General features: G+C 42.7%; 1 protein-coding gene across 1 annotated transcript; it reads right to left on the reverse strand.

Moving 5' to 3' along the window:
- Positions 1–11,639: 11,639 nt before the first annotated feature.
- On the reverse strand, positions 11,640–14,436 carry LOC120879814 (PRAME family member 12-like). The gene is made up of 4 exons (XM_040262812.1): positions 14,150–14,436; positions 13,640–13,793; positions 13,221–13,360; positions 11,640–12,192 (listed from the first exon to the last, which is right to left on the reverse strand). The coding sequence occupies exons 1-4, from the start codon at positions 14,434–14,436 to the stop codon at positions 11,640–11,642; spliced, it is 1,134 nt and encodes a 377-aa protein (XP_040118746.1).
- Between the last annotated feature and the right edge of the window lie 970 nt (positions 14,437–15,406).

Consider the following 15,406-nt stretch of genomic DNA (forward strand, 5'->3'; position numbering starts at 1 on the left):
GCATGGGTGTTACCACCGTATATGATGGGCTCAGGACGGTAGAATGTGTTATCTCCACAGTGTGGGCAGGGTGTCAAGCTAATCCAGATGGTCCTGGGATGTCTCAAGTGCTTCAGAATCTCAAGCAGTTCAGTCTGACACTGGGCAAGTCTCCCAGGTTGGAGGATCCTGTCAGAGCTGAAACCTTCCTGAGGGACAGGGTACAGCTCTTGACTTAAACTGGGCAGCCCAGAGGTGTGTTGCAGCAGCTTCTCCATGATGGCCATGGAGAGGAGGTTACCACAGAGACTGAAGCATGTGAGCTGGATGCAGTGGCTCAGGGCTGGCAGGATGGCTTCAAGGTGGGAGTCCCTGATCCCACATTGCTCTAAGTACAGTTCCTGGAGGGTAGATGCAATTTTCTTCAGTAGAGCTGGGAGGAGCTCTGAACTAGAGTAGGTGATGGTAACCCCACTCAGATCCAGGCCCCTTAGGTGACTGATATTCGGGCTCTGGGATAGATGGGTCAGGTCTGAATCTGTAAGCAGGCAGTGAGTAATCCCAAGGTTGTCCAACGGGGTCATCAGGCACCTGGGGAGAAAGAGAGGAAGTAGATATTGGAAACTGAGGTGGCAGTTTATCACAAGTTGAGAGACAAGTGATCTGCCCAAGTCCAAGTTTGGTCTGATCATCTAATAAGATTAATACTCAGAATGGCTAATCTCATTGTAGACAGACATTTCACCTTCTCTGTGGGACTGGGTCAAGTACACAGTGTTTTAAAAACTCTTTCTCCTCAGTACTCAAGCAGAGAAAAATGTACTCTGCTTCCTTACAAAGAGGAATGAAGATAATGGAATGTACCAGGCAAACTTACAGGAGAGCCTGACATCTTATCTCAATAAAGAGTGGACATCACTGAATGTTAATAGTAAGAGATACACTTATTAGGCAGGCTACCTAGGCAGGCTACCTTCCAAACATGCTTGGGCCCCAGACATCCATCTCGGGCAGGTGAGGCTTCTGGGTGACATGCATAGAGGACCAACCTGGGCAAAATCCCACAGCATCCACAGAAGATGCCAGTCTGCAAAGGCTCATTTACATCCTTGCTTTATCTGCAAGTCATCTACCAATTTTTATGATCCCTTTGACACCTGCCCCATTACCATCATCTCCAGAATCATGCATTTCCCATATATTATTTACCATATCTGGAGCAAAAAACAACCTTTTACAGACAAGGAATTTGAGATAGGCTCATTGTAGTCACAAAACTGGAGAACACAGAGCATCCGTTCAGAAATGCTCAGGGCTAGAGGAGTTCTCTGTGTTCAGTGCCCCCTTTCCTTACCTATTTTCCTAAGTCATCTAGGAAAGATATCTCTTCCTAAGAAATCAAATACCCACCCCCCTAGATTCTAACCCCTAGTCTAGAGCTTCCTATCATAGTTCCCCTTTCCAGAGCCTCTCTCCCAGTTTGGACCCCTACCTTGATTTGTGTGGTTATGTGATACCACAGTTCACAATGGAGCAGCAAAGGGGACAGTACATTTGATATTCTCTTGTTGGGTTCACTGTTACCCGGTCTGTGGTGCACACTCACCTGAGCATCTTGTCCAGGCAGCCTTCGAGGTAGAAGGGAGATTCCAGATGGAGATTCCGGAGGCAGTGCAGCCTCAGGAACTGAGAAGTAATTTTGACAACGTGCTCCTCCTCCTGCTCCTCGGGATCAGGCATGTGGATGTGGGAGATGAGGAGTCTCTGCAAATTGCTCATCTGGCCCAGGAGAGGAGCAAACATGGCCAGGGTGGACAGATGCCAGGTGTGATCCACATATACCTCCTGGATACAGTCCAGCTGCACCATGCTCAGGACCTTCATAATATTATCCATGGAAAATGAAAGAATCCTCAGCCTCTTACAACATAGGTGTATGGAAGCTTTCCTCTCTTCCACCCATCTCATAAGATAGGTAAGGAATCCACCCATGCTCCTTTCCTTGAGGTGAAGTTCTATGAACACCTCGAAGGGAGCCAAGGGCTGCTCAGTCCTCGATGTGTCCTCAGCCCCTGGTGCCATTGAAGAGCTTGAGAACACATGGACACTGGATCCAGACCACATTCTCCAGAAGTCCTGGCCAGTATTCCTTAAATCCAGCACATGCAGTTTGCACCTCCTGTGGGGAAACAGCAGATTGGCAGTGATGGTTCTAAGATCCACAAAAAATTTAGGCAACACTCTGACTTCCCACCTGAGCTTTTATTTCACATTCCCAATGTCACAAGCTGCTTTGCCCTCTTCTTCCCTCTCTGCCTCACCTTCCTCCATCTCCTTTTCCATTTCAATTTTCCCTAACGTTCTACCCTAGTGCCCTTAAGCATCCCTGTGAGGAGGCTGGCACATGTACTTTCACATTTCTTTGAATCTTAGGTGCTCCTACACTGCTAGAAGGCATTTTCCAGAGTAAGCTTAGCAATGGCCAAGTCTCAGTGTTTCTTCATTGGCATCACCAGAAGTGACTGATTCATACATGTGCCATCTACTCTCCTGATGTCAGCTGTCTCTTCTTGACTGCTCATAATTTATCAGATTACCTGCATCAGACTTACCTGGGCTGATCCTTCTGTGTGAGCAGGATATCAAGGCCATCCAGTACTGCTTGTAAGGTTCCCAGATGAGGTGTCTGCATCAGGCCCCCCAGAGGCAGGCGGACAAAGGGCCAGGCTTGCACCAAGGCCTTTAGGATCTTTCTGCGTCTTCCACAGAATGCTTCCATGAAGAGTGGGGGGAAGAGCTCGATAGGCAGATGCTCCAGAGCAGAAATAGCCAAGGCCTCATCGGTTAATAGGCTCTTCCCTGCCAGGTTCAGGAGTCTCAGGGGGTTCTGGACACTCATTCTGAATCTACTCCTAAAGGAATCCTGTGAGAACTTGCAGGAAAGAAATCATCATTCTCAGATAAGCATGAACACCCCTTCATCTCTTTCCCCATCCTTCAGAGGAACCATCTCTGAGCAAAAGTCTTTGCTCTGATAGTTGTGGAATAGCCTCAGTTTTGAACAATTTCATTCCAGTCCAGGCTAAGTGAGGAAAAAGTAATAGCTATGCCCCACAGACACCAAAACAAGCATTTCACAAGGACTAAGCGTCAGACTTTATTTTGGGGGGCTCCAAAATCACTGCAGATTGAAATTAAAAGACATTTACTCCTTGGAAGGAAAGTTATGACCAACCTAGATAGTGTAATCAAAAGCAGAGACGTTACTTTGCCAACAAAGATTCATCTATTCACAGCTATGTTTTTTTCCAGTGGTCATGTATAGATGTGGGAGTTGGACTGTGAAGAAAGCTGAGTGCTGAAGAACTGATGCTTTTGAACTGTGGTGTTGGAGAAGGCTCTTGAGAGTCCCTTGGACTGCAAGCAGATCCAACCAGTCCATTCTAAAGGAGATCAGCCCTGGGATTCCTTTGGAAGAAATGATGCTAAAGCTGAAACTCCAATACTTTGGCCACCTCATGCGAAGAGTTGACTCATTGGAAAAGACTGATGCTGGGAGGGATTGGGGGCAGGAGGAGAAGGGGATGACAGTGGATGAGATGGCTGGATGCCATCACCGACTTGATGGACATGAGTTTGAGTGAACTCTGGGAGTTGGTGATGGACAGGGAGGCCTGATGTGCTGCTATTCTTGGAGTCGCAAAGAGTCGGACACGACTGAGCGACTGAACTGAACTGAACTGAACTGAACGAGGAAGAAACCCAACCCACTATTCCATTCATATACGTTCACTGCTTTGCTTAATCAGGTTTCAGTGGGAAGTATGTACCATGAGCTGAAGGTTAAATTCCATCTTTTTTGGGGGAAAATATTTAAATCATCACTTAGAGCCTTAAGACTATGGGAATAAAAGCATCATGTAGCCCAACACAGCCTCTATCCTCAGTTCCCACAGTTACTGAACTGAGAAACATGAAACAGATACTCCTTAAATATCACTTGCACAAACTGGATATTTTTAATGTCAAATAAAATGTCAAAATTAGATGTTTTCATTAAAAAATAAAATCTTATTGGTTAAGATATTTTTAAACAATATAAAGGAAAGCATGTAACAAAATGTTTGGGATTAAGGCAAAATTACACTTAGAAGTCAAACCAAAATCTTACATGTATACATCTGAAAAGAAACCTCCCTGACATCCATTGCTGCATGCCACCAGCAGAAACCCACTGAACATAGGAAGGAGGAGGGGTCCTTTGCTGAGGTCTATAACTTACCTGCTCTGCTGGGGTTAACAGGGTGCTCAGAGGTCAGATCTGGTGGAGAAGCCAGGCAGTGACTCCAGAAGAAGTTTCTACACCTCTTCCTGATGCTTCAGGTTTTATTGGCCTTTCTGATCACATCTTTCCTCTGTCCATCCAATCAGAAAGTGAGGCTTGATTAGATTTCCAAATGTCCATCAGGTAAATCCTGATTGGATATTTTCTTATAATCAGATGATTTGACTGAATCAGATATTCATTCAGGAAGGAATACACGGCAGGAAGGGAGACAAGTATTCAACCTTGGATTCACTCTATGAAAGCTGACTGAGTTCTACTAATAGGGTCACTTATGGGGGCTCCCCAGGTGGCTCAGTGGCAAAGAATCCACCTGCCAATCTTTTGATTTCCCTTTCAATTTCATCAGTAACCTGTTCATTATTTAGAAAAATACTGGTTAAGCTCCATGTATTTGTGCTTTTCAGAGTTTTTTCTTGTAATTGATACCTAGTCTCATTGCACTGTGGTCAGAAAAGATGCTTAATAAGATTTCAATTTTCTTAAATTTACTGAGGTTTCCTGCATCGAACCTAGACTGGTGATTCATTTCTTATATGATATTATACATGTTTCAATGCCATTCTCTCAAATCATCCGACCCTCTCCCTCTCCCACAGAGTCCATGTTGATGTATGGCAAAACCAATACAATATTGTAAAGTTAAAATAATAATAATAAAATAAAATAAACACACACACACACACAAACAGTTCATATCAAATGAAAAAAAATTTACTCAGGTTTGATTTGGGACAAAATCCTGGAGAATGTTCCATGTGCACCTGAGAAGAAGGTGTATTCTTCTGCATTTGGATGGAATGTCCTGAAGATATCAATGAGAGCTATCTCGTGTAATGTATCACTTAAGACTTGTGTTTCCTTATTAATTTTCTGTTTTGATGATCTGTCCATTGGTGTAAACCGAGTGTTAAAATCTCCTACTATTATTGTGTTACTGTCAAATTCTCCTTTTATGTCTGTTAGTATTTGTCTTATGTATTGAGGTGTTCCTATGTTGGGTACATAGATATTTACAATAGTTATGTCTTCCTGTTGGATTAATTCCTTGATCATTATGTAATGTCCTTCCTTATTTCTTGCAATATTCTTTAAGGTCTATTTTGTCTGATATGAGAATTGCTGCTCCAGCTTTCTTTTGCTTCCCATTTGCATGCAATATATTTTTCCATCCTCTCACTTTCGGTCTATATGAGTCTTTAGATCTGAAGTGAGTTTCTTGTAGACAGCGTAGATATGGGTCATGCTCTTTTATCCTTTCAGTCAGTCTGTGTCTTTTTGTTGGAGTGTTTAGTCCATTTGCATTTAAAGTAATTATTGATATATATCTATTCATTTCCTGCTGGCAGAGTAGAAAGAGTAGAGAAGATCTCTCTCTTCTCTTTTGAGAGATCTCACATGTTAGTAAAGTAATGCTCAAAATTCTCCAAGCCCTGCTTCAATAGTATGTGAACCATGAGCTTCCAGATGTTCAAGCTGGATTTTAAAAAGGCAGAGGAAACAGAGATCAAATTGCCAACATCTATTGGATCATAAAAAAAGCGAGAGTTCCAGAGAAACATCTACTTCTGCTTTATTGATTACACCAAAGCCTTTGACTGTGTGGATAAGAACAAACTATGGAAAGTTCTTAAAGAGATGTGAGTACTAGATCACCTTACCTGCCTTGTGAGAAATCCGTATGCAGGTCAAGAAGCAACAGAATTGGACATAGAACAACAGACTGATTCCAGATTGGGAAAGAAGTATGTCAAGGCTGTATATTGTCACCCTGCTTATTTAACTTATATGCAGAGTACATCATGCTAAATGCCAGGCTGGATGAAACACAAGCTGGAATCAAGATTGCCAGGAGAAATATCAATAACCTCCGATATGCAGATGACACCACCCTTATGGCAGAAAGCAAAGAAGAACTGAAGAGCCTCTTGATGAAAGTGAAGAAGGAGAGTGAAAAAGTTGGCTCAACATTCAAAAAATGAAGATCATGGCATCCCATCCCATCACTTCATGGCAAATAGATGGGGAAACAATGGAAGCAGTGACAGACTTTATTTTTGGGGGGTGCTCCAAAATAACTGAAGATGGTGACTGCAGCCATGAAATTAAAAGACACTCCTTGGAAGAAAAGCTACAACCAACCTAGACAGCATATTAAAAAGCAGAGACATTACTTTGCCAACAAAGGTCCATCTAGTCAAACCTATGGTTTTTCCAGTAGTCATGTTGTGATGTGAGAATTGGACTATAAAGAAAACTGAGCACTGAAGAATTCATGTTTTTGAACTGTGGTGTTGGAGAAGACTCTTGAGAGTTCCTTGGACTGCAAGGAGATCCAACCAGTCAATCCTGAAGGAAATCAGTCCGGGATGTTCATTGGAAGGACTGATGTTGAAGCTAAAATTCCAATTCTTTGGCCACCTGATGTGAAGAACTGACTCACTGGAAAAGACCCTGATATTGGGAAAGATTGAAGGCAGGAGGAGAAGGGGACGACCAAGGAAGAGATGGTTGACTTCAGAAGTTGGTGATGGACAGGGAAGTCTGGCATGCTACAGTCCATAGGTTTGCAAAGAGTCGGACACGACTGAGTGACTAAACTGACTGACTGTGAGATATATATATATATATATATATATATATATATATATATATATATATATTCCTATTGCCATTTTCTTAATTGTTTGGGGTTTGTTTTTGTAGATCTTTTTCCTCTCTTGTATTTCCTGACTATATAAGTCCCTTTAATACTTGTAAAGCTGATTTGGTGGAACTGAATTCTCTTAATTTTTGCTTCTCTGTAAAGCTTTTGATTTCTCCATCAGTTTTGAATGAGATCCTTGCCAGGTAGAGTTATCTTCATTGTACATTTTTCCCTTTCAGTACTTTATTTTTTTATTTTTAATATAAATTTATTTATTTTAATTGGAGGTTAATTACCTTACAATATTGTATTGGTTTTGCCACACATCAAATATATCCTGCCATTCCCTTCTGGCCTGCAGAGTTTCTGCTGAAAGATAAGCCGTTAAACATATGGGGTTTCCCTTGCTGCTTTTAATAGTCTTTTTTTTGGTGTTTGATTAGTATTTGTCTTGGTGTGTTTCTCTTTGGGTTTATCCTGTATGGGAGTCTTTTCATCTCTTGGACTTGATTGACTATTTCCTTTCCCATGTTGGGAAAATGTTCAACTATCAGTTCACTTCAGTCACTCATTCATGTCCGACTCTTTGTGACCCAATGGACTGCAGTACACCAGGCTTCCCTGTCCATCACCAACTCCCAGAGCTTACTCAAACTCAACTATCATCTCTTCAAACATTCTCTCATACCCTTTCTTTTTCTCTTCTTCTTCTGGGACCCCTATAATTCGAATGTTGGTGCATTTAAGATTGTTCCAGAGATCTCTGAGACTATGCTCAGTTCTATTCATTCCTTTTACTTTATTCTGCTCTTCAGCAGTTGTTTACACACCATTTTATCTTCCAGCTCACTAATCCATTATTCTGCTTCAGATATTCTGCTATTGATTCCTTCTAGTGTATTTTTAATTTCAGTAATTCTGTTGTTTGTTTCTGCATGTTTATCCTTTAATTCTTCTAGGGCTTTGTTAATTGATTCTTGCATTTTCTCCATTTTATTTTCAAGATTTTGGATCATCTTTCTATCATTATTCTGAATTCTTTTTCACGTAGTTTGCCTATTTCCTGTTCATTTATTTCGACTTGTGTGTTTCTAGTTTGTTCCTTCATTTGTGCAGTATTTCTTTGTCTTTTCATTTTTTTTTTAACCTATTGTGTTTGAGGTCTCCTTTTCCCAGGTCTCAAAGCTGAACTCTTTCTTTCTTTTGGTTTATGCCCTCTTAAGATTGGTCCAGTGGTTTGTGTAAGCTGCATGTAGGGTATAACTTTGTGCTTACATTCTAGTGGGAGGAGGTGAGTTTTATTTTTCCCTCTGATGGACAGGGCTGAGTGAGCTGATAATCTTGTCTGCTGATGATTGGGTTTGTATTTTTGTCTTGTTTGTTGTTTGGATGAGGTGGCCTGTACAGGGTGCTGCTGGTAGTTGGGTGATACTTGGTCTTATATACAAGTGTTTGCCTTTGTGGGAGTTCTCACTATTTGATACTACCTAGGGTTAGGGTTTCTCTGTTACTCTAGGGTCTTGGAGTCAGCATTCCCACTCCAAAGGCTCGGGGCTTGACCTCTGGCCAGGAATGGAAATTTCACAGGTGTTCTGTTATGACATTAAGTGGGTTTAAAACAAATACCTCAAAACAAGAAACCAAAGGCAAATCCAAGACAAATAACAATTACAAAATCAGGCAAATAATAATTAAAATAATATACACAGAACATATACACCCATAAGCAAAATCAAATAGTCCAACAAAAATAAAGTACAATAGATTGACCCAGTGAACAAAGAAAACCAAAAATGATATCCATCAATTAAGAACAAAGCTAAAAAAAAAAATAAATAAATAAAATAAAATAAAATAAAAAAAAAAGAACAAAGCTAACTAAAACACAAGCTGGAAAACAAAACTAAAGCAAGGTACCAAATTGGAAATAAAAAGGCAATGAAAGCAAAATGAACAAATATGGTGAGAAAAAGAAAAGAAAGAATAGAAATGTAAAGTTAAACAGAGGTAGATAAAGAAGATATATATATATATATATATATAAGATTAACTGCAAGAGGAAAAGAACAGTAGGAAAAGCAAACAAAAGAATAAATGTAGAAAAATAATAAGCCTAAAATTTTAAATTAAAAAAGGAAAAAAGTACAAAAGGAAAACTTTATAGAACTACAAAAGGGCAGCATAGAGGCAGAAGTTTATAACAGAAACAAAAAGTGTGATTTAAAAAATCTCAAAAGCTTAAACAGATTTCATAGTGCTAATAAAATCAACAACTACAACAGAGGGAGGAAAAGGGGGGAAAAATTCAAAAGAAACTACAGAAAAAGTCAAAATATAAGATTAATAAATGTTTTTCTTGAGCTTTTACTGTCAGTGTCCTATCCCTCGCTGGGAGTCACAGTCCACCTTGCCTCCCTAGGATGCCCTCCAACACTGTGCTGGACTCTGAACATGCTGTGGGGCCAGCTCAGATTCTAATCTGGTCCTACTCCTGTGTGTTCTTGCCCCCACTGTCCACAGCTGCCAGAACTAGTGTGTTTCCTTTTGTGGGAGTTCTCAATGTCCTTTTATATATTCCATAGACAGAGTCTGCCTAGTTGATCGTGTGGATTTAACCTGCAGCTTGTACAGCTGGTGGGAAGGTTTTGGGTCCTCTTCCTTAGCCACACTGCCCCTGGGTTTCAACTGTGGTTTTATCTTCACCTCTGTATGTGGATCATCCACTGAGGTTTGCTCCTGGGGCTGTCCTGGAGGACTTGGGTCTGCCCCAGTGAGTCTTAAGTGTGGGAGTTCAGCAGGTGTTTGGGTTGCAGGGGCCCTGGAAGCACCAGGTACTCAGGGGAGGTGGTGGCTAGAGAAGCAGGAAAAATAGTGCTCTAGAAGGGTAAGGCAACCCACTCCAGTATTCTTGCCTGGAGAACCCCACTGACCAAGAAGCCTGGCAAGCCACAGTCCACAGGGTCGCAAAGAGTTGGACATGACTGAAGCAACCCCACATATATAGAAGCAGGGCTTTTCTTACCCATGGCAGCTCTGCCCCAGTGAGGGCTGAGCTTGAAGGTGGCAGAACTGCTTGGGTCATGGGAACCCTGGTGGCGCCAAGCGTGCAGGGACACGGACTGCCTCAGCTGCAGGATTTATGGCCTTAACAGAGTCTTTTGGAGCCTCTGGCAGCTGGCGATCAGGCCTCTTAGGCTAGTCTTTCTCTATTGCTCCACTGGTTCAGGCACTTAGAAGGTTCTCTTGCCTGGGGTCCTTCTCTGTTGTTCAGTGCCTCAGGCACATAAAGTGGCCACCCTGGCTAGAGTCCTACTCTGTTGTTCCATGCATCAGGCGCTTGATGGGCAGCCTCTCTATTGTCCAGCTGCCAATGCTGACAGGTGGGGAGAGAGAGGCTTTGGTGATGGCCCCACTCTCTATGCATGACTCAGCAGTATTTTCTTGTTTCCGTGGCTGCCTGGCTTTCCTCCACAGCCATTTCTCACCACAACCTCCTCCCTCACATCCCCTTGGTCAGTCTCCCAGCAGTCAACAGCAGCCCTTGCCCTGGGATTGTTCCACAATCCCTAAGCTCCAGCTCCTAGCTATTTCACCTTCTAGGTGACCTGCATCCCTGTCTGGGGTAAATAGGGCTGTGGCAAGGATTATCTGATTCTCATTCCATTTAGGCTGTCAAAGATCAACTTATTCACTTTTGGCCTCAAATGTTTCTCCTCTGACCAAGCCAATTGCCCCAATGTGGGGATCAGACCCCTGCTTCAGTTCCCCCACCCACTGAAGGCAGGTCCAGTCCTACTAACACTCCAGTTTTTCACCCTAGTTCCTTCATCCTACTGAGTTTTGCATGGTTCTATATATTTTTTTCCAGTGGTCAGGTACTCCTGCCTTCTCTCAGCTGGAGTTCTGCAAGCACTTCTGTGTCTGAAGGTGTATTCTTGATGTACCTGTAGAGAGAGATGTACTGCACATCCACCTACTCCTCTGCCATCTTGTTCCCAACTGGGATGTGTTGTTGAGGACACTGAGTATGTTTCCTTTGTTGCTTGTATTAACCAATAAAAGAAAGTAAGGAAATCAAAAGGAAAAAATGGCATTTCAGATCATAGTCTATGGAGTGCTTTTCACTCGCATCAGCAACTGGAGATTCCAGAGATGTAAACACAGAAAGCATGATGATATCATGGACAACATTTTTTCATTTACAATGAAGGTCTCTTTATTTCTGATCATTTGTACAATGGTGCATACAGAAATAACTCAAACTGAATCATCCAGAAATTCAAGTTCATATTTGACTTTATAAATATGTCTCTAAAAGTCCCCAGCAACTACCCAAATCAACACATCTTTTTGAATCATGCACTCCTGCTGGATACATTTGCTTCTCAATCACACTGAGCAGATATCAGAAACCAGGGTGCATTTTCCCTTCATAATGGACCTATGTCCTAGATTTCAGCTTCCAAGTATCTAAAAGAAAGTTTTTGATAGAAGGAACCACCTAGGTAGGGTATTTGGAGAAAGAAACAAATGGCCACACACTCCAGGTATTCTTTCCTGGAGAATCCCAGGGACAGAGGAGCCAGGTGAGCTGCTGTCTATGGGGTCACACAGAGTCAGATACGACTGAAGCGACAGCAGCAAAGCAACATGCAGGGTATTACAGTTTTATGCATTGGGACTCAGGTGATAACACATGTCCTCACTACAGTGAGGACAGGGGCTGGGGCTAATCCAAATCTTCCTGGGACGCCCTAAGTCTGTAAGGATCTCCCAAAGCTCAGCTTTTAGCTGGGCCAGTCTCTCCTGGTGAAGAATACTCAGAGAGCTGTAACTCTCCCGAGGGGCAGGATAAAACTCTAGACTTAGAGCAGACAACCCATCAGTATGACACAGGAGACTCTCCAGGACAGTCATGGAGATGAGGTTTCCACACAAGCTGAGGACCCTGAGCTGGGAGCAGCTGCTCAGGACAGGAAGGATGGCCATGAGGTGGGAGTCCATGATCCCACACAGGTTTAAGTCCAGCTCTTCAAGAGTGCCTGCAACTTTCTCCAGCAGAACTTGGAGGAGCTTGGCACGAAAGTTGGTCAAGGTAACACCATTCAGATTCAGGCCCTTTAGCTGACAGATGTTCCAACACTGGGACAGATGAGTCAAGTCTGATTCTGTAAGCAGGCAGTTGGTTATTGAGATGTCGTACAAGGAGGTCTTCAGGCATCTGATCTGGAGGGGAAAAAAAGAAAAACAAGTAATTAGATCTGGAAAACCAGAGTGATAAGTGATCTCCACTTGAGAGATAAATGTTTGGCCTGAAGCCAAGTTTGTTATTACCATCTGATAAAACTCAATACCCAGAATGTCCAGTCTGATTTTACCTAAGTCCTGCCATTTTCATTTTGTGACTGGATCAAGCTCAAAAAATCTTGAAAATTCCTTTTCTTCATATGTCAAGCAGAATACAACATACTCCACTTCCTTAGGAGCATGAATGAAGATAATGGAATGCACTAGAAATGCTCAAAGGAGAGCCTGGGATAGTCACCATCAAGTGTGAACACCACTGAATTTTAGTACTGGGAGATGAGATAAATATGCTTTTAATTCAGATCCCTTCAGTCGATGCTTGGGCTCCAGATGCCTGTATCTCTGGCCAGGCCAAGCACTTGGAAGACATGTAGAAACAATAAGACCCCATACATTGCCCTGGGGCTGCCAAACTTCAGCAACTTCCAACCGGGCATCATCTACAAACCTTCCATCATTGTTCACTCACCTTTTGCTTCTGCTTCATTACCATTAACTTTAGAATCATGCACTTCAAGAATATTACCTTATGTGCAACACAAGACCACCTTTAAGGGCTGGGACTTTAAGACGAGCTCATTGTGATCACAGATTAGTGACGACAGAGTTTCTTTTTATAAATGCTAAGGTCTGATGTGGCTTTTCCTTGTCAATGCCACCTTCACTAACCTGTTTGCTTAAGTCATCTAAACAGAGATAACTTTTCCCAAAGAAGAAATCACATACATGTCCGCACTACATTTATGCCCCCCTTATTCGTAGATTCCTAACCTGATGTCCCTTTCCAGATGTCCCTTTGCTAACCTTTCCATACTGGTTTTCTCACACCTTAATTGCTCTGCGTATGTGTTACCACAGATCGCAGTAGAGCAGCAAATGAGACAATGCATTTGATATTTTACTATTTTGTTCATTGTTAGTTAACCAGTGCTGGTCCCCTACCTGAGCATCTGATTCAGGCGGCCTTCGAGGAAAGATGGACCTTCCATACGGAGATCCCGGAGGTACTGCAGCCTGAGGATCTGAGAGGTGAATTGCAGAAGAGCCTGATGGTCCTGTTCCTCAGTAACAGACCCATGAATCTGGGAGAGAAGGAGTCTCTGAACATTTCTCATCTTGCCCAGGAGAGAAGCAAACTTGGCCAGGGTGGACAGCTTCTGGGTGAGACTCAATTCTACCTCCTGTACACAGTTCAGCTTCACCATACTGAGAATTTTCTTAATATTTTCCTTGGACTTTGAAATAATTTTTATCTTCTTACAGCACAGGTGCATGGAGGCTTTCCGTTGCTCCACCCACCTGAGGAGGTAGATGAGGAATTTGATCGAGGTCTTTGTCTTGAGACAAAGTTCTATGTATACCATCAAGGGAGTCAATGGGTGCTTTGTCCTTGACATGTCCTCAGCTATGGGTGCCATCATTGAGCTTGAGGGCACATGGTCCATGTCTCCAGACCAAATGTTCCAGAAGTCCTGGCCAGTATTTCTCAAGTCCAGCACCCGCAGTTTGCATCTCCTGTGGGGAAAGAGAAGATTAGGTGGGATTCTTTAAAATACACACTGAATGAAACTGCAGCTTCAGAATTTAGGCAACATTCTAACTTCCCATCTGTGCTTTTACATCACATTCCTGATATCACCTTCTGTCTTTTCTCTTTCCTCTCTTGCTCACTTTCTTCCAGCTCCTCTTCCTCTTCCATCCCTCTCATTATACTTTTGTAAGGTATTTCCCAATGTGATCTCAGCAATGCTCAAAGCTTCTGAGCATTTTCAGAAGTCTCTGGTCCACCTCTTGGTCATTCACTCTCCCTGATATCAGCAGTGTCTTCCAGGAAACCCAAGATCCTGCCAAGCTAGCTGGTTTGGACTCACCTGGGGTGAACTTTCTGGGCAAACAGGACATCAAGACCATGCAGCACTGCTTGTATGGTTCCTTGGTGAGGCTTCTGCATCAGGCCTCCTAGAGGCAGGCGGGCAAAGGGCCAGGCTTGCACCATGGCCTTCAGGGTCTCACTGTGTCTTCCAGAAAAGGTGGCCATGAATAGTGGTGGGTAGAGCTCCATGGGCAGATACTCCAAAGAGCAGATGGCCAAGGCCTCATCTCTCACTAGGCTCATTGCTGCCAAATTCACAAGTCTGAGTGGGTCGTAAGCACTCATCATGACTCTTCTCTGAATGGAATCCTGTGAAAATGCAAGGGAAAAAAGCATTCTTCTCAGGTCAATCATACCCATAAGGGTGGTCTCTCTCCCCATCCTTCAGGAAAATCAAATCAGAGCCAAAGTCATTGCCTTGGAAATGATGAACCAGAATGGAAGAAACTCAGTTTGTCTGGCTTCCAGTCTGGATTTGATAGGCATTAACCCATAGATCTGCCCCTTCTGGCACTTGAGCAAGAATCTCTCCAGTATGAAGAATGAAGAAAAGCAACCAGTAACTCATTCATTTCTTTCCACTGCTTTGCTTAATGTGTTTCCTGTTGTGCACTTATATCAGGAGATTGAACAAGCCGACTCCCTTTTTCAAAGGAGAAAACATGTAAAGTATCACATAGGGCCCAAATTATGGGGTTAGAAGTTCATGTGGAACTTGAGCTTCCATCCTCAGTTCCCAAAGTTAACTTTAATTGGAAGGATTACAGAGATACCTTAAAAGAAATGCCATTTGTGAATAGATTAAAACTTTAAATGTCAAGAAATAGCATTTCAAACAGTTCAGTTCAGTTCAGTCGCTCAGTCTTGTCCGACTCTTTGTGACCCCATGAATCACAGCATGCCAGGCCTCCCTGTTCATCACCATCTCCCGGAGTTCACTCAGACTTATGTCCATCGAGTCCATGATGCCATCCAGTCATCTCATCCTCTGTCATCCCCTTCTCCTCCTGCCCCCAATCCCTCCCAGCATCAGAGTCTTTTCCAATGAGTCAACTCTTCGCATGAGGTGGCCAAAGTACAGGAGTTGAAACAGTTAGATGTCTTTTATTATCCAGGAAAACTGCTTGATAAGACATTTAAATGATATAAACCAAAGCCAAAATCAAATGTTTAGGATGAAGGCAAAGCTACACTTTGAGCCAAAAAGAAAGCCTAAAATTTGTTTAACCAAAAGAAAAGAAAAACTCTTCCTGTC

The sequence above is a fragment of the Oryx dammah genome, unplaced genomic scaffold, assembly GCF_014754425.2.
Source record: "Oryx dammah isolate SB20612 unplaced genomic scaffold, SCBI_Odam_1.1 HiC_scaffold_21, whole genome shotgun sequence".
NCBI classification, from domain to species: domain Eukaryota; kingdom Metazoa; phylum Chordata; class Mammalia; order Artiodactyla; family Bovidae; genus Oryx; species Oryx dammah.